At 40.5% G+C, this 19,968-nt stretch overlaps 1 protein-coding gene across 2 annotated transcripts in view; it reads right to left on the bottom strand.

Annotated features, from left to right (window-relative positions):
- Nucleotides 1-19,968, bottom strand: part of Vav3 (vav guanine nucleotide exchange factor 3) — a 336,756-nt gene that overhangs the window by 256,480 nt on the left and 60,308 nt on the right. For both annotated transcript variants that reach the window (XM_015998110.3, XM_006979446.3), the window contains exon 2: nt 2,550-2,666. In XM_015998110.3, coding sequence (XP_015853596.1) covers nt 2,550-2,666 — 117 coding nt within the window. The remainder of the gene's footprint in view (nt 1-2,549; nt 2,667-19,968) is intronic.

The raw sequence follows: 19,968 nt of genomic DNA, 5'->3' as shown, positions 1-19,968 counted from the left end.
TTAGATATGTGATCTGAAGTGCAGATTTCCTCACTAGCATAATGAGGAAAATACCAGTGCCTCCCTTATGTCTGTATGAGAATTAAAAATTAATATATACATAAAAAAATTTAAAGCCAGCTTTGTGTTTAGTAACTGATGGCACTAACCAATCACACTCAGAGCATTTAATAGTAGTAACACAACGGCATTTTTCTGCCAGTTTATGTTAAACACCATCTGAAGAGACAGATCACCAATACAATCATCAGCAAAAGCTGAGGACTGTAGAGTAGCCAGTACTGGTTCAAGTCCAAACCACCAACCCAGGCTTTATGCTTTCCCAGTCTTACCACTGTCAAAACATTTTAAGAACCCAGAAATAGAATTTGCTTGTCCCCAAGAACTAAAGAGTTCATTCCTTTACATTCAAGTTTTGGGAATCTCAGCTCTCCTCCAAAGCTTCTATTGTCTCATCAATCAGACAGGCCACATAACTCCACTGAAACCAACCTATGCATTTGTAAAGGTATTTCTATAACTTTCCCATCTTTATCAAACTATCTTGTGAACTTAAATGGGGGAGGCTCCTTAATAAGCTTTAAAAAGACAATTTTTTTTTCAGTTTTCATTTCCTTAAATCATTTTCGTTTTCCATTTCCTCAAAAGATAATGTACGGGTTAGGGACAGGACTGGAGAATTATGAAAACAGGAACAACTCTCGTAGTTTCCAGAACAGCAGCATAGCTCGGTGTCCACCATCTGGACCTCCACTTGATTTCCCTATCTTCAGTGGTGGGACAGCACAGCCGGAAACAGGGTTCCCTTTGCTCACTCATGGCCTGGCTTCCTGTTCCTTATGCTACCGTATTTTACCCTCCATCACTTTACTTGTGACCCCAAGTCAGTTAAATGCCAGGCAGTCAAAGATAAAGGCAACCCATGTTGTTACCTCCTCCATTTCCATCCACATTGGCAAAAAGCCTGATGACCCACAGGGCTGGGAACTGTTCAAAGATCACAGACTGACTCTAGTCTAAGCCAGAAAGAGGCTCAGCCTTCACCCTCCCGACATGAAAAAGCTTCCCATCTTTGCTCTACATCAGCATGAAAATTCTAATATCTCTGTGACAAGTTTTTGCCAAGAAAACCCATCCAGTGCTTGGCCTTTGTTACATGGCCAAATATTACATCTTAGAAGTTGAGCGAAATGCCAGTCTCAGGTAGATATTTGGGGAGATACTAGTAACCAAATGAAAGAACAAGGATGGGGACTGGAGAGATGTCTCCGAGGTTAAGAATACTCGTTCTTACAGAAGATCAGGTTGGATTCCTAGCACCCACAGGGTGGCTCACAGCCATCTGTGACTCCAGTTCCAGGGCCCCTGAGGGCACCAGGCACATTTGTGGTACATGCAGGCAGGTACATGCACAGAAAAACATGCAGGCAAAGCACTCATACAAATAAAGTAAAAAGTTCTTAAGAGAAAGAAGAACTTAGCTTTTTCCACCCCGCCCCAACTTGCAGCTAAGGATCAAAACCAAAGCCTTGCACATGTCAGACAGGCTTTGAAACACAGAGCTGCACCCCAGACTCAGCCTACTCTTCTTCCTCTTCACACATGCCTGCTATCATAATGCAATGCTGTTAACTGACTCAGGGCTACTCACAGGAAAGGAGTTTAGATTCACCTCACTCCACAGATAAGACTGTGATTTTTGAAAGTATGATTTTTTTAACTTTAATTAATTTATGGGGGGGGTGCCAAATTCTATGGTTGGCATGTGGAGGTCAAAGGACAACTCACAAGAGTCACTTCTCTCCCCTACATGAGTCCTGGGTATCACACACAGGCCACAAGGCTTGGTGGTAAGCATGGGCACCCACTGAGCAATCTCACCTGATCAAAAATATGATTTCTTTCACTGTGGGCTTAGTGTTCACCAAATAACATAAATATTAAAACCATTTTCCATGTGAAAAATGTCACTGAAATGTAATCTCACAGCAGTACCGGGGCTCAGAGAGAGTACATCCCTAGTGTGTATGAAGCCCGGGGTTTGACCTAGCACTACCCCATACCCATACTTCACATCTTTTTTCAAATAATTGTTCCAAGTTTTTACTTTGAGAACAGGGCAAGTTCACATTTTCAGCTTCCAAAAGTGAGATGCCTTGCAGACAGAAAAAAGGCCGGAGGAAAAGCATATTGGCCCTGGGACATGTGGGATGGCAACCTCCCTTGGAGGAGGCAGGAGTAGGAGGACTACCAGTGGATAAGAGGTGCCCTGCTTTAAATCACCAAGGACTTCTGAACTCACCCCCAGCGTTGTTGCTGCTGTTTGATTTTGCTCTCTGGAATGTGCCTTATTCTTATTTGCTAAGCCACCAGCATGTGACATTCAACTATATAATGCAGATACACCGACCTCTTTGATTTGGTCAAATACCAAGGGCTAGAGATGTATGTAGCTCAACAGTGAAGCACTTGCCTACCTACATGCAAGACTCTGGTTCAATTCCCAGAACCATGTTTCAAAAAACAATTATCAAGAAGACAGTCAATACCTTTCCAAAGTCACGAACATCAAACAGGTCAAACGCCTCAAAGAGTTCGCTTTTTCTCATTCCAAACGTCTCACAGCAGGCTGACAGAAATGTCCGGATATTCTTCAGACAGAGAAACTGAGGAAGAGAAAACAAGAGTATGCAGTGAATTTTTCTAAGTGTGACACATATGCTACTATAAAATGGTCAAGCACAAAAGAACCAATCTGTGCTTTTTTTTTCTTGCTCTATCATTTCATGTGTCTATGAGTCATACAAAATAATGTTCTCCATGTAAACAGTATAAGCTGGTCACATTCATCACCTATTGTCCTCTCTTGTCCCCACCCCACCCCCGCCACCTTCTAGTTCCCTTCCTCTTTGCAAATACCCCCCCTTCTGTTTTCATGTCTTTCTCAAATCTAGACTCTGCACAGCAGTGACAATACGCAATACCCAGCGTCCTAAGCCACCTTAGTGCTTCTGACCAGCCAGCAGTCCTTTGAACTGGCTGCAACCAGACAACCATGGTTTGTAACCTCTTGAAACTTATATTGCAATATGAGATGACACCTAAGCACAAACATGGAAGCAAACCCCTAAATTAAACGGTTCATTTATGTTTTCACATGGTGCCTGGAGAAGGGATCTGGAGAGCAAGGAAACGGGCAAGTAGAGCTTACCTAGGATTAGACACAATCTTATAGAGTGGGGACAGGGATGTGAGGTGGTCTGAGGTAGGAGTGTCTGGAAGAGACACTAGAGCTGGGGAGGAAAATCAAGGCGATCTGGAAAGGGAGGGATCAGACAAGGGAGGGCCTCTTGGGTAGCCTTTATTCTGATATGGGAAACCCCAGATGTTTGGGCCAACGGTGAGACAAAAGGCAATGGCTTTTAAGGGTCTTTCAGGAGCTGCCGTGTTGGAGTCAGATTGAAGGACGTTGGGGGAAGCACAAGGCAGGGACACAGGAGCCACTGCACTAAGACCAAGTGAGACACGACTGTGGACAAACACTCGCACTGTGTTACGTCTGAGGTGCCACTGACTGTCTGTCAGTAACTGGATGTGTAGGTCTACAGTCCAGGTGATAGAGGTATGGACTTCAGAGCTAAGTCTTGGAATCTTTAGCAGGGGTTCTCAATCTTCCTAATGCTGCAGGACCCCCTCTTATTCAATTCCTCATGTTGTGGTAACCTCCAACCATAAAATTATTTTGTTGCTACTTCCTAACTGTAATGTTGCTACTGTTATGAACTATAATGTAAATATCTGATATGAGACCACCCAGGGGTCGCGACCCACAGGTTGAGAACCACCACTTTAGAGAGAGCATTAACCCTGACATTGATTGAGGCAGACTTGGGCCGCAAAGTCTTAGGAGATCAAGAAGAGAAGCCCACAAAGGAGTCTGAGAAAGAGTGGCCAGTGCTGAAGGGGAGAATTCAGGAGAGCAGGTGTCCCCAAAGCCATGTAAATGTATGGGGAGACAAACTAAGTCAGATGCTCCAGGGGCCCGGTAAGATGGAGATTAGTACTGCCTAGGGAACTTGGCAGTTAAGGTAATAAGGTCCTGGGCAGTAGGAGGATCTATGGGACTAGGCCTGGGGCAAAGGTTGTTTGGAGCAGATCCTGCTGCAGGGGGCAGGGGATGGAGGAGAGAAAGTGGAGGCAGGACAGAGGCTGTGGAGGGGCACTGCAAAGGGAAACATGACGGGGATCAGAAAGTTACCCAGAAAGAGGCATCGTTACACACCGAAGTCCTCGAGCAAAGGAGAGGGGCTCCTGTGTTGGGATGCAGAGGCTGACCTTGGATTGGAGCATGCTGAGCTGGAACAGGAGGTGAACAGGAAGATGCTATCTATGGACAACTCAAGAACCAGATGTTGGGGTTCACTTTTGATATCTAAAAGACACATATCCACCTACACACATATCTCAGAAGCAAATTCATTCTGGGTTTGTTTGCTTGCCTGCTTGTTTGTGACAGGTTCTTAAATTGTCACTTAGGCTAACTTGGAACTTACTACGTCGCCCAGAATGGCCTTGAACTCAAAATAATCCTTCTGCCTCAGTTTCTAAAGTGAGCACTGATGTTACAGACATAAGCAATGACCACTCTCAGCTTGGTAAATTAATTCTTTTGGAAATATGAGCTGCCATGGTACACATCTTAAATTTTTATGTACTTATGTCAAAACTTCCAATAAATGTGGCTTATTATATGTCAATAATACCAAAATAATTTCATAAACCTAATCTTCTGATGGCTGGTGTGGTACATGCCTGTAATCCCAACTTACATGGGCAATAGAAGGAGTATTAGTTCAAAGTCATCCTCAGCTATATAGTGAGCTCAGAGTTAGCCTGGGCTACATGAGACCATCTCAAAACTAAGGAACAGGAAAAAAAAAAAAAAACTCCAATAAATGAGTAACGCATCAGATAATTATTGCATCTTTGTTTTTATTTGTTCCCAAAGTGCTGACAGTCAATATTGTATCTTGTTTTAGTTTCATGTATTGATAAATTTGGAGAAAGCTCATCTTGCTTTTTCTGCATTCAGATTTGTCATGGACTTAACTTAGACACCTTTTACAGGAATTATTCTCAGAGGCTTAAATATTTCAGGAGGGGTTAAAACCACAAGGGAAGCATCATCAACCCTTTGACATGCACACAGCAACCAATCAGCACCTGCAGCCACTGCTGGTCCCTTTAAAGATTCATGAGACCTTCACAACACAGCACCACTCTGCAGGTTGCCCCTCCACACGGAGTCGCTTATTTACAGATTAAAAGCCTTGCATTCTGCCAAGCCGGGCAATAATTACTCTCTGGGGGATTATGCAACTGCTCTCTTGCAGTATTTTTTTTTTTTTACATAATTAAGTGACAAGAGACTCATAGCTCACCATGGTTGCAAATGCCACCCTCTGAAGATGTCTCACCAAACCCACATTTTCCCCAAGTGTAGGAAAAACTTCTACTAAAGTGCTTTGATCATGAAGTCAGAAAAGCAAGAACCATCATTCAAAGTTGAAAGAGTTGAAAAACATTCACGAAGCCTGAAAAACAGGCAGTGCCTTTACTGGAGCCAATGTTAACTTTTCTTAACTTTCACAAGTTCAATTCTATTGAGCTCCACAAGTGGTTGGCTGGATTTGAACAATGTCACTCGGGTGCTGTTGCTTTTCCAGGCAAGCCTCAAGCCTGATTATCCTGTTTGACACCTGCTTTTAGCCAACCATTTTTGAACGCCTGCAACATCATAGATGCTGGACATGTTAAAAAGCTCTGCTTTACGCTTCTCTAGTAAGATTCCCAGGGGATCTACACAGCACCTCAAAATTTGGCTGAAAGCACTAAGCTCGCCATGCACTGTACACTCCTGGGTGTTCTGCTGTGTGCACAAACAGAAACAAGAGTTTGAGGGACAGATGAGATGGGCTGTGGCATCATTAGGGAGGCCCAAACACAGCTGAGCCCATCAGACTGCCTGCCCACTAAGATATTTGGTATGCTTTGTTTCTATTCATTGTTTCCAGTTTATTTAAGAAATCTAACACAAATGTTGAAAGAATAATACATCACATACTCCAATCTGTGACAATCACAATAGTGTTCTACGTGCTTTTCTGCGTGTGTCCTTTATTATACATTTTTTTGGTCTGTCCTATTTGAAAGAAGGGTTACAGACATTTTTCTTCACCACTAAACTATTCATCATGCATCTCTGAGAAGTCGGAATGTTTCCTACATACCAATAACATCAGCACACATCAAAAACTCAGCTCTCAATTTTATTTTCAAACTTGGTTTTTAAAAAAAAATTAACAACTAATATCCATTAGCTATTCAAATTTCTACCATTCCATCCTCAATCTCTTTCTATAATATTTTTCACTCAAGCTAAGATCTACTCCAGTGGTTTTAATTGCATTTAGCTATCTTACCTTTGTAATATATAATTTTTTTAGCACATTTTAGTTAAAATGTAATCAAATCACTTCCCCCTTTCCCTTTCTTCCCTCAGGCCCCTCCTATGTCAAGGCCCTCCCTCTGCCACCCCCCCCCCATGCTACTCCTCAACTTGATAGCCTCTAATCTTTTACATCATTGTTACACACACTGATATGTAACTACAACCTGCTAAGTCCATGTTTGTTGTTTGTGTGTGTATGGTTTCAGATCTGACCGCTTTCTATTGGGTGACCAAGGAGGGGGCTCATCCCTGAGAGAGGCTAATTCTCCCTCTCTCGGCAGCCATTAGTTGCCTATAGTTCTTTGTCTGGGGATAGGACCCCAGACTTCTCCCCTTCCTCATTAGCATGCCTATTGATACTGCATTGTTCATGTCTTGCTTATGCAGCCATTTCTAGAAGAGGTAAACTCAGAGCAGATATAATATATTTTAAGATTTCTTCTTTTATATTGAGTTTTATGAAGAGCCTAGGTTGATTGTCTTATAAGACATCCTGCATTATTCATTTGTCTGATAATTTACTATAGATTCACTAACCCATTCTTCTAGCATCTACACTGCCTGAGAACTGAAGTCTAATTGGCAGAAATAACTCAGGTTGCGAACTTTGCGTTTCATCACATCAGAAGGCACACAATGTTGAGCTGTCACATCTCCTGGCTAGTTCTAAGGTCCACCATTTGGTTTAGATGGTTCCTGGTCACTGCCCCACCTTTCTATGTCTGGTTTTTATATTCCTACATAGCATGAATGTGAAAGTCCTTTGTCTGTTTTCTTTCTAAACCATTTCTCACAAGGGGTACCACTGACCATCCTCGCCATCAGTTCCTCCAGTTGGGACTGTAAAATAATGACTTTTTTTCACTTCTTTCTTCCTCATGTATTAATTGACACTCTTTTATTTAAAAATAAAAAAATCTTCCCATCTTTCTTGTACTTTTCCTTTTGAATAAGAGCTGATTTTCATGTGAAACTAGATTTGCCCTGAAAGACCCTTGGAACTCGTCCCTGTGTCGTTTTGTCACATCTCCCTTACACTTTGAGTTCTTGCTCTCTTACATCAAATTCTCCAATACACAGTTTTCATGATCTGTGGTTCTGAAATCAGCCACTGCCCCAGGCAAATCTGTTTTCATTTGTAAATGGTATTTAGAAAACAAAAGAGCATCCAGCAACTCCTAGATTACAGACAACAGCAATCAGTGAATCATATGCAGAAGTGACCTAGCACTTTCTATGGAAAGACCTCATTTAAACAGAACTGGCCAAGAGGCCTTGAATGCACCTTTGGCAGAACCCTATAATCTTCTTAGAGTGCCTAAGAAGCCAACATGCATTTCAATCTTTTCTAAAGAAAGGAAACTGGAGATGACTGAAGAAGACCCATGGCTAGAAATTTGGCTCCCACAATGTCAGTCAGCAGAAGTTTTCCTCCAGTCTATTCATCCTTTGGGATTCAAATGCATTTCCTAGTCTTTTGTATCATCTGCAACAGCTTAAACAAACTGCCTTCAGAGAGAGACTTCACAGCACAAAACAAGCCCATCTTATTATTTCATAACCATCTCTTAATCTTGACCAAAAGTTATGCAACTCTATGAAACCCTCTCACTTACTTACATGAGATCATTTTAGGTGGTCTTAGAATGTAAAACTTTAAGAATCAGAATTAAATAACTTAATTTTTAAAATTTTATGTTTCTATACAAGATGAATATTTAATAAGGATACATGAAATTCAAATAGCCATATGTTTATTTGAAAAACATTCATGAGATGCCAATTATGTGTCAGATATTGTGAATTTCCAAAGATACATCCCCAAGTGGATTCTGATTTATTAGTACCAAAAATTGGGTCCAAAAGTAAATAGAACCCAGAATCTTTCATCCAAGCCTCACTACAGTCATTCAGAGCACAGAACAGAAACCTGGAGTTGCACAACAGGGTGGCAACCACTACACAAATGAGTGAAGTCTCCTTGGGAGTCCTGGAGCGTGGGGGCAACTTTCTGAAAATACTGGAACACCATGCAACCTCAGAGGTAAAAGTCGCTACAAATGAAATGGCTGGTGTTTGGATGAGGAAGGGATGAGCCAGCATCAAGGTGTGTGTGAAAAGAAGAGAGAGGTAAGGCATGGTCCACGGTGGCCAGAGGAAGTGATTGACACTGGACACAGACCTGGAAGGGACTGGAGAGGACTGAGGGAGCTTGTGGTTACCGAGCAGGCCAAAGAGATCTCATCCTAGAAGTGCTGAGGTCAAAGGGTCTTAGGCAGAAGAACTGAGCACAGCTCAGCATTACGTTTCAGGAGTTTTGAGTGATTGTTCTGTTCCAGGTTCTATGAGAAATATTGATACTATTTAGTCCTCACGACAACCCAGTCAGGAAAAGTTTGGTTTTCTTTTATATCCACAGAGGACTAGAGACTTATTCAAACTTACAAAATCACATTTGCCAAAGTAGTGGAGTCTGGATTCAAGTCCAGGCCTTCTGACTTCAATGCCTACACCCTTAACTTACACCAACTTCACATTGCAGTGCACGAAGGAAAATACAGCTTTCTTTTTATCATGACATGAGTTAGACAGGAAACACAAAACACTTAGAACTATACTAGGTGCATTAACCTAACAAGGGATGACAGTTATTGAGTCTAGAAGGGTGGAAGCAGGAAAAGAAGGAACTCCAGGTCATATGGAAAGGCTAAGGGGTGGGAGAAGAAAGACGTAAGATTGCACCCATATCCCTAGTCACGGAACAGTCAGCACTGGCAGTCACTGAAATGGTAACAGCAAATGGAGTGTAAAGTGTATGAAAGAGATGACAGGCTGAGGCAGTTAATTCTATTCTTCATGTGTGGGTCTGACTTGCCTCTCAGGAATACCCAGGATTGAGTGGTGAATTCTAATAGCAAAACCACCTAGCATTCACTTGCCCTTTTCGTCTCTCTCTGCCCCTAAACAAAGACACAAATAGATTAGTATTCAAACTGGAGTTACAGAAATGGCAGAAAGGCACTCACCATCTGTGTGTGACCTTCAAAAAGGAAAGGAAAGCACCAACAAGTCCTGTGACATCCTAAAAAGATACAACGGGCCAAAGCACTCTGGACCTAATCAAACAGCTAGTGCAGAGACCACGGCTGTCAGTCAAAATCCCAGCATGGGTACAGGAGCAGCTCACAAAGGCCCACTCCTGGCTGAGGCACTGCAGCAAGAAGCTGAAGATTGTTCTCTCCTGTGTGGGTGCCATGGACCAAACTCATCGTCAGGCTTGGGGCAAGCTCCTTCACCTGCTGAGCCACCTCACCGCCCCCTCCCCTTAATTAAATTGGGTAAATCCTATACTCCTGGAAATTGAAAGCAAAATAAAAACATGTCTTCATTTGCTGAGGACCATACCTGTGCATTTTCCTATCAGCATGTGCCAATGGGGTTTCATGGGCATTGTTCTGTGAATAAAATGCAACTTGGTAGCATGGTATCTTCAAAGTACTTCATCTGGACCATAATAGGACAATAACCTCAAGGACAGTGAGGGAAGAAGGCAGACAGAGGGGAAAAGAGGTTCCTTAATACTAGCCAGGTACTCAAAATGCCAGAACAGTTCTCCTCCCAGTCTGATCTCAGTTTATTTGTAAAGTGTAGCATGAATTCTAATTGTTCTGAATAATAAGAACCGGGAGTCAGTTATGGAATAAATGCTGAAAGATCAGAGACATAAAGCAGCCTTCTTATTTCTACTGAATCCTCAGACCAAAAAGGGTACTGAGCTCCTGTCTCTGCCTGCCTTATATTCCTCTCTCTACCCAGACATATCACTTTCTGTTTCCTCCTCCCTAGTGCTGGGATTAAAGGTGTGAGTGCCTCCCAAGTACCAGGATCAAAGGCATGAGATCCCAAGTACTGGGATTGAAGGTGTGTGCTACCACTGCCTTACCTCTATGGTTAACTAGTGGCTAGCTCTGCACTCTGATCTCCAGGCAAGCTTTATTTGTTAGAGCACAAACAAAACATCATCACAGTAATATTTTTAAATCACTCACTCAAAATATAGTAATTAACAGCACTTAAAGTCAGAAAGTTTTTTTTTTATTTTGTTTTTTGCTGTGGAATAATGCTTTTGTACACTGATTTAATAAAACGTTGATTGGCCAGTAGCCAGGCAGGAAATATAGGTAGTCAGGATAAGCAGACAAGGAGAATTCTGTGAAGAGGAAGGCTGAGTGAGGAAATGCCAGTCCGCCGTCCAGGGAGCAGCATGTAACAACACACAGGTAAAGCCATGGAACAGGTGGTGGCATTTAGATTAACAGAAATGGGCTGAGTTTAAGTGTAAGAGCTAGTCAGTGGTAGGCCTGAGCTAATGGCTGAGCAGTTTTAATTAATATAAGCCTCTGTGTGTTTATTTGGGTCTGAGTGGCTGCAGGCCCGGGCAGGACTGGAGAAAACACTAGCTACCTACTGCTGGCCAGGTGGGACACAGGAAAACTTCAGCTAGAGTTCTTGTTCTTTGATTGTTCTTAATCTTTGAGGGTGAGGTAGATACCACAACACGCATATGGAGGTCAGTCCTTGATTTTCACCTTGCTTTACAACAGATTCTCTTGCTGCTCACTCCTATGTATACCAGGGAGGTGGCCATCTGAGTGCTGGGAATGCACACACTCGACACAGTGGCTAGCTGTGCACGGGTGTCAGGGATCCAAACTCAGCACTTTGTGTTTGAACGGCAAGTGCTTTTCACTGGGTCATCCCCTTAGTCCACCAGGTTGGTTTGTTTGTTTGTTTGTTTGTTTGTTTGTTTGTTTGTTTGTTTGTTTGACACTTACTGAATGACAGTGTACATGCATGGAAAGTGTAGTTTCACTGGAATGATTATGCTCTAAAGTGTAGGGCTAACCTGCAGATCACACATCCATTTGCTCTGCTCTGCTGCCCCTGACTCACACCTGTTCTGGAAATGGGCGCCCTGGATTGTAATATCAGTTTGCCCAACTATTGTCCCAAGAAACTGTAAACACTTTGAGAGCAGAGCATATATGTTCCACCTTTGTACCCCAGGAGCCCTTCCAACAGCACCTGGCTTTAAATAAACTTCTGAATGGATGCTGAAGCAGCTTGTTTACAGGGAAAGAAAGAAAAAAAAAAAAAAACTAACAACAAATCATCTTTAGGCCGTCAGGCAACTCAGAGTACATTTTTACATTAAACTGTCATCATGTCCTTTTACCTTTGTGTCAATAGGGCAATGTATCTTTTTTATTGATGCTTCAAAGCCTTTTGGAGGGGCTGGAGAGTTGGCTCAGAAGTTAAGAGCACTTGCTGCTCTTTCTAGAAGATGAGGGTTTGGCTCCCAGCACCCAAGTTAGGAGGCCCATAACCACCTGTAACTCCAGATCCAGAGACCTGATGCCCTTTTCTGGGTTTTGTGTGCACCTGCATACACACAGACAGACACAGACACAGACACACACACACACACACACACACACACACACACACACACACACACACACACACACATATTTAAATTTTTTAAAAATCTTAAACATTTTTAAGGACTTGGTGGTACTGGTATTTACAAATAAAATGAATAAGATTTCAGATTATTGGGCTGGTCATAACTTTTTCGTCTGGGTTCTCAGCTTCCAATGCATGGTTCCATGGTGGGTTACTGGCTGATTCTCAGGGAACCCTAGCCGATAGTCACCATCACTCTGGTTTCTAGTGATGCCACAACAGTGGTTAACAAGAGTAGCAGGAGAAGTGAGAAAGTGCTAAGCAGAGTGGCAATGGACCTGGAGAGGGTGAACCCAGCCCACGCACCCACACCGAGGTTAGAAACTGAGGGACCATCCCAGGCAGGAGCTCCTCGGAACAGCAGGCCACACAAAAAAACAAGTCTCTCCTGGACCAGGGAACAGAATCACCTTGTTTCTGTCACCTCAGGAGGGTGAAGGCTAGGGCAGTTCCTCCCTAGAGAACAGCACTCACCTCTGCAGCCTGGCACTTTCAAAGGTAAGCCTTACAAATCTGCCTCTCACACATACTAGGAACAAATGTTAAATGTGTTTTGTGTTTTCGTTATTAGTGTTTTTATTAATTTTTTAAGAATTCCATACAATGTACTTTGATTGTATATCCTCCCAACTCCTCAATTAACTAACTCCTCATAGATCCACTCCCACCCCCCAATTCCAAATAGATCAAATATCCCAATGTTAGACCTGAAATTCTGAAACTTCTAAAAGAGACAGTAGGTAGTGCACTTCGGAATATAGGCTCAGGGAAGGACTTTTCTGATTCTCCGGTTGCCAAGGGAATAAGTGAGACTCCATAAGATTAAAAACGTTCTGAATGCAGAGGAAATGGTTAAGGGATTGAAGAGGTAGCCTACAGAACAGAGACAAATTTTGGCCAACTATACATCTGATGAAGGACCTTAATCTCACACAATGAAACACCAATCAAACAAACTACCCAGTTTAAAAGTGGGCTATGGAGCTGGATAGAGCTCTCAGAAGAACTATGATTGGCGACAAAATATTCTCAAAATATTCATCATCCTCACCCCCAGGGAAACACAAATTAAATTACTGTGACATTTGATCTTACTCCAGTTAGAATAGCAAAGGTTAAGAAAACACACTTCAATAGACTCCGGGAAGACAGCTTGATCTCAACAGGTTCAAGTAGGAACTGACCTTAATGATTTTTTGGGTAATAGTGATGTTGTTAATGAGAGTAATTGTAAAATATAATGATTTTAGTCCATTATATCAGCATTATGTAAATACCTCACTAATTATTCTTTAGAGTAGAATTACTTTATATCCTAAATTATCACAACACATAAAATCAGCAACCATTCATTCTGTCTTTTGTTTTTCTTTAGATAAAAAGTCTATGTTTTGATATTATTTTCCTTCTAGCTCCATGATAAATTCCCCAATTCCCAAATTTGAATATTAACAAGTTTTAAAAGAAATTTATTGCTAGGCAAATGCCATAGTATTTTCAGTTCAAAACTCTTAGTGTCTAATCACATGAAGCCAGGGCCCAGGAATGCCACTTCTGCATGGAGTCACTAAGGTACTGCAACCCACACATCACAGCCACCATGCTCAGATACTTGACTGATGACTCTGTGTGGGCTGATCTCTCTATCTGGGATCCATATAAATTGTCCTGACAAGCCTTCAAGCCTTCAATTTTCCCAGTTTAATTTCTGCTTGCTCATTTCTTTGTGACAATAAAGTAGGGATGATAAATCATTAAATAAGGGGGGGAAAAGATGATCAGTTTTACAAAACAGGTTATCCAGGCTCTATCAACCAGTCTGCTATTCTGGTTCCCTCTAAAAATGTTTGAGGATGATTTTAAAAAATATATATTCTTAATGTCAAAATCTTTATTAATTTCTGCATATAAAGAAAAGTTTTTTAAAAGAAGATTAATGGCTACTTTATGATCTTACAGCATTGTTAAATAAGACAGAGGACAATGCTGTTAACCTTACACCGCAGGATCGTTGTAACTGTACAGGGAGACTTCTGAGGTGCAATTAAAAATGAAACACAGCATTTCCCCACCTGAGTTCAACTTCAGAAAGGAGAACCATAAATAACTTCTCTCTGAAGTAACCAAAACAACAAAATATTAAATGGCAATTCAAGTCAGCAGAAACCTTAGCTTTAAACCACCTTACCCCACAGGATGCTTGAGAGAGCTTTCTTTCTTTCTTTCTTTTTTATTTAATACATTTTTAATTAAAATATATCACTTCCATCCTTCCTTTTCTTCTCCCTAAGCCCTCCCATGCCTCCTCTCCAATGGATGGGCTGTTTTTCTTTGATTATTATTGTGACATTATATCTTAAGATGTTCAGAGTAGGCTGAAGTTCACACAGATTAAGTCTGGAACAAAATTATCCACATCTTATCAGTCATTGTTTTTCTGTGCTAAATGTCACCCTGTATCTCCCCACATTTCTAACCTCTCATATTGTCTCTGTAGCTACATCCCTCCAAATTTAGCATCAACATCAACTTTTACATAAGTCAAAGGACATGATCACTGACATTTTGCAGTCAAGGGCTTAGAACAACTAAAAGATCTCCCCGATAGCTTTGGCAATGCCTGGGTGGTTTGGAGATTCCCATGGAGTCACAAACTGATTAGATGTAACCCATTCCTTGTACTGGCGGCCTCATTTGATGATGAGAGATGGTCAGGAGGATTTGGGGAAGAGGAAAATATAATCAGAATATATTGTAAAGAAAAAAACTATTTTCAATAAAAGAAAAATAGAAAAGGAAACGTGAAAAAAATATAAAGTTTTAAAAATGGGTTTTTAATGAAAAAGAAAGAAAGAAAAAAAGAGTTTCTCAAGTAAACCTAGCCAGTGGGTGGGTGATATGGATGCAAATCTGTCAGGGACCATAATGAATCAATAAACTAAATGATCTTCCTATAACCTTTATCAGTTATAATTGTTAACATATATAAATTATACAAAGTTATATGTATATGCTTCATTATGACTGTTCTTTGCATATATATGTATATATACATATATATGTGTATCATTTGATCATATGCCATCTCTATTCCTTTTCTTTCTCCTCAGTCTGAACTCCTACCTCTCCCCTTCCCCTTCTCATCCGACGTCTACTCTGGGATTTTTTAAGATTCTACTAATAAGTGAAAACATGTACACTTACGCTTACAACTTAACATTTTCCCATCTGCTTTTCTTCCAATGCTATTTTGCTCATTGTCTTGTGGCTGAACAGTATTCCACTGTGTGTATGAACCATGCTTCCCCAGTCTACTCATCGGTTGATGGGAACCTAAGCTAATTTCACAATTTGGCTATTATGACTAGAGCACTGATTAAACTGATATGCAGGGTAATATGACTTTAATTCCTTTGGTGATCATTATTCCAGGCAGAGTACAGCTGGATCATGTGGTAGTTCTGTTTGGGGTTTTTGAGCAGCTTCCAAACTGTTTCATAGCAGAAGTGACAAAACTTTGATGGCAGAGTCAGGATCCACAACCACACTTTTGCTTGTTCCTAGTTGTTCTGTTCCCCTAGTCAGGAATAAGTGAGCACTGATGGGCAAACAACAATGGCTGAAAACTCAATTCTCTCCCTGCACAACTGAGTGACCATTACCAAAGGAATGTTTGACAAAAATGATATAGCATCTGAGATGACCAGGGCCAGCACTGAGTGAGAAAGGAAGCTCCACACACAAGTCCAGTGGTATTGTGGAGAATGAGGGATATTCCAGACAGAGGAAAAGAATCAAGAATGCTCTGTAAGTCATTGTCCAGGCTAGGGCATTTTTACCTTAAATACTGCAGTAGGCTAAAAGAACTTAAAAAAGAGTCACCATGGATAATAATGACATCCATCTTCCCTTTTAGAAATAGGGCGTGCACTGCAAATGGCCGGTAAAAATCACACAGCACAATTCAAATGAAACTATAGTTTTTAAAATATCTTTTAAACTATATAAACCGCATCTGCCTGGGGAGGCAATGGATATTTATCATACTAAAGAAACAACTTGACTCAGCAAGTTATACAACCCAAAGGCACCTTCAATTTGGTGGAAAAATGGTTAAGTGTCTGGAGACTGAAGACAGTTAAGTCTGAAGAGCATAGAAGATAAAGTGTTTGCTAGAGTTGGCGTTAAAGGACTTGACATTTAATTGATTAAAATTAAGTTCACAGGGAAATTTTGACTCAAAGACAGAAAACGGAAGGAAGCTGACTGTGGGAATTAACTTGGGGTAAATCCCCACTTATTTGTGTTGCCAACGTTTAGTTTTATTACCTGACATGGAGCCTTCCTTCTGGTTTATGCTCTAGGTTTTACCATCTATATTACAGTAAAATGATGTTCAGCGTTTCTTCCTAGTTTCCGCAGGACAGCTTGGTACCTGAGCAAAGTCACTATCCTGACAAAAATTGAAATATGAGATTTGTGTGTCTATTACCTATAGGCTACCTATAATTTGTAAATAAATGCATTTAATTCAACATATTTATTACAGTACTTATACATCAGTCCATTTATGAATCAATCATACGTCTATCTACAGAGTTGGGTATATTTTACTGATTTTATAACTCATTTTTTTTTTTGCGTTTTTCCTTATATAAGGTAATAATATTAAACCTCATCAAAATTCAGGTCACCAAGTTAAAGAGTTGATGAGCAGGAGAATGAGTCACAAAAAAAGAGAGAGAGAAGGAATCTCTCTCCTGATCTTTGCCAGTCAAGTACAGGTTTTCTTGTGCCACATTCTCCATGTGCCTGAGACTGTAGTCTGCAAACAAGATAAGCTTTTCTTAGTGTAGATGCTCTCTGTTCCAAATCATTTTAAATGTCAGCATTAGTGATCTCTCAGCTGGTTCCTTTCCCATAAGAATTTTATTGTGGGGTCAGCACTAAGCTAAGTGATGTCCATCAGTAGTACAAAGGACTACCTAGATCAGCGGTTCTCAATCTTCCTAATGCTGCAACCCTTTAATACAATTCCTCATGTTGTGGTGACCCCAACCATAAAATTATTTCATTGCTACTTCATAACTGTAATTTTGCTACTGTTATGAATCATAATGTAAATATCTGATATGTGGGATATTTGATATGTGACCCCTGTGAACAGGTCTTTGATAACCCCCCAAAGGGGTCTCAACCCACAGGTTGAGAACTATGTGCTAAATGGTTCTAGATGAAACAACCAGAAAAGCTCAACCAAATCAGGAAGTACAAAAATAAAACTTGGACTTCAAAAACATGATAGATAGATAGATAGATAGATAGATAGATAGATAGATAGATAGATAGATAGATAGATAGATAGACAGACAGATGATAGATAGATAGATAGATGATAGGTAGATAGATAGATAGATAGATAGATAGATAGATAGATAGATAGATAGATAGATAGATAGATAGATGATAGGTAGAAGGTAGATAGATGATAGATAGATAGATAGATAGATAGATAGATAGATAGATAGATAGATAGATAGATAGATGATAGGTAGGTAGGTAGGTAGATAGATGATAGGTAGGTAGGTAGATAGATAGATAGATAGATAGATAGATAGATAGATAGATAGATAGATAGATGAGTCACATGATCTGTGCCATCAGTTATTCTTTCACTGAACAACAGGTACACTTTTAGCACTATGACTTCATTTTGTGACTGTAAGCAAGAAGCTACAATAACATTTTAAATGATTACCTATTAATGCCTTGTTGTGATACATTGGCTGCCTTTCTCTTATCTTACAAACTGACTTCTTTTTCAGATTTGATCTTTGTGTCTAGGAAAAATATTTCTCACAAGGATATCCATTCCCAACATCATAAGAAAGACAAATTCCACACAGAAAATGTTTAATTTGATTTTTCAGAGCCTATGCATTCTGAACAAAGGTATATGAAATTACTTTTAAACAATTAAGCACAAAATATAATAGTGTTCTTACAATGGCCAACTTTTTTCCTAATTAAGCTGACATGGTTATTAATATCCCCACAAGATCACAAAGTAATAAAAACCCTACCATGTAAAAATAACATGTCATGATGTTCCATGAATATACTGGTTCCATAAAGGATGTCTATGGGGGCACAGCAAAGTAACTCACATAAGCCAGCTGGGGTATACACAAGGTACTGATTGGGGCTGCCACACTTCCATGGCTGCCAATATCCTCTTTCAAAGACACTTACAAATGCCCAAAGTATTTCTCATATACATCTAGAAAGAGCACTGAACATTTCAGGCAGGTAGAGTCACTATGGTACAAATGCCTAGCAGCAATTAAATGCTAATTAAAGTGAATTTTGAGGCAGAGACCTCTGAGCAAAACTCATAGCCAGTGGTAGTCTCAGAATGAGTGTAGGCTAGAATGAGTATTTAGAAACGAGATAAAAATGCGATTTTCTCTTCTTAAAGATGGGAGGGTAGGGAAAAACCGGCATTTAAAGTGGCACCAGATTACTGGGTCAATTGTCCTCCTCCACAGTCATTTCTCCCTGACTGCAGAAAGTTCCAGAATAACTCTCAGAAATTTCAAGTACCCTAAAACTTCATCATAAGTAGTTGACACACATCTCTTAACACATGAAGTTTCATGATTAGGAGCATGGAAAAGCCAAGGAGGTTCCTAAATCTTGACAGACATATCTCAAAGGAAGACAGAGGCATACACAGATAATCTAAAGATGAGACTATGGATGACTGAAGACGATGGATGCTTTCTTAGTAATGCCTGGATTTTTGTATTGGTGTATGTCAAATGCTGCAGCATTTTGCTTGTGCGCTAAGAAACAGCAGCTGAAAGGCATCTGAAGTTTCTGTCTGTTCTGGCTAGAGTTAACAAGTATATATTCTCAAACATATCCCAGAAGCTCTCCTAAGAACAGAGCAGAAAAACACATCCTAGTGTCCTAGTTGTCTGAAGTTGCCCTGTCTATTATACATCTAAAATTTCTGTCTTGACTGATGCTTTTTTCTTTTTAAGGCAAGGTTTTATGTAGCCCAAACTGGCATCAAACTGACTGTGCCTCCATGTTATCCTTGAACTCTTGACTCTCCCAGTGCTGGGATTAATGGTAGCATCAGAATTTCTTTGTCATATGTCAATTTTGCCCTCTATTCCATTAGATAGCTATGTTTGTTTTCACACAAAAGGTAGTATCAACTACTAGTATCGATTCAATCACCTCTCTACCCTCCATTGTCCAAGTCTCCCACAAAGCTCCTAGAAACCATTAACTGAGAAAAAGAATAATGTGGAATAAAAAGTATCTGCCATCAACTCCATGAAGGAACAGTGAGTTTCTACAATGGCCAGTAGCCTTCTGGGTAAAGCATGACCTACCCCATGCACCAGCCATGTAGACAATGGGATTTTCATAAAGCCCCTGTTAGTATACATTCACATTATTAACATAAAGGTGACTCTTGCAAAGTAAAGATTCCAGTCTTGGAGTCCCCAAGAGGTAACAGAAAGCATTCTGTAGATTATATTTTATTGGACTCAAACATTCAAATGCTGTCTGGTGTTGAAAGTCCGTTGATATTTTAAAACATCTATGGAATCACACATTTCATAAAATATATTAGTAAAATGTTCATACATGAGAATATATTGTATATGAATATAAAAGAGCCAGAGGTCAGGGATGACTTTGGTGACATGGACAGGACACAGTCTATGTATCATGAACTCATAGAGCTGTGGTTTCCTACACAAGACCTGCACGACAAGATCAAGCCAGTCAACATTCCAGCATGGAAGAGGGGCTCTTAAGTTCTCATCCCTAGCTGAGAAGCCACAGACAGTTGATGGCTGTTAGGGAAGGGAGAGTCGGTTTTACTTAGGGGTGTGGTCCCTCATGGGCAG

This window comes from Peromyscus maniculatus, chromosome 6 (genome assembly GCF_049852395.1).
Source record: "Peromyscus maniculatus bairdii isolate BWxNUB_F1_BW_parent chromosome 6, HU_Pman_BW_mat_3.1, whole genome shotgun sequence".
In the NCBI taxonomy this organism is placed as follows: domain Eukaryota; kingdom Metazoa; phylum Chordata; class Mammalia; order Rodentia; family Cricetidae; genus Peromyscus; species Peromyscus maniculatus.
This window is presented reverse-complemented; position numbering and strand designations above follow the sequence as displayed.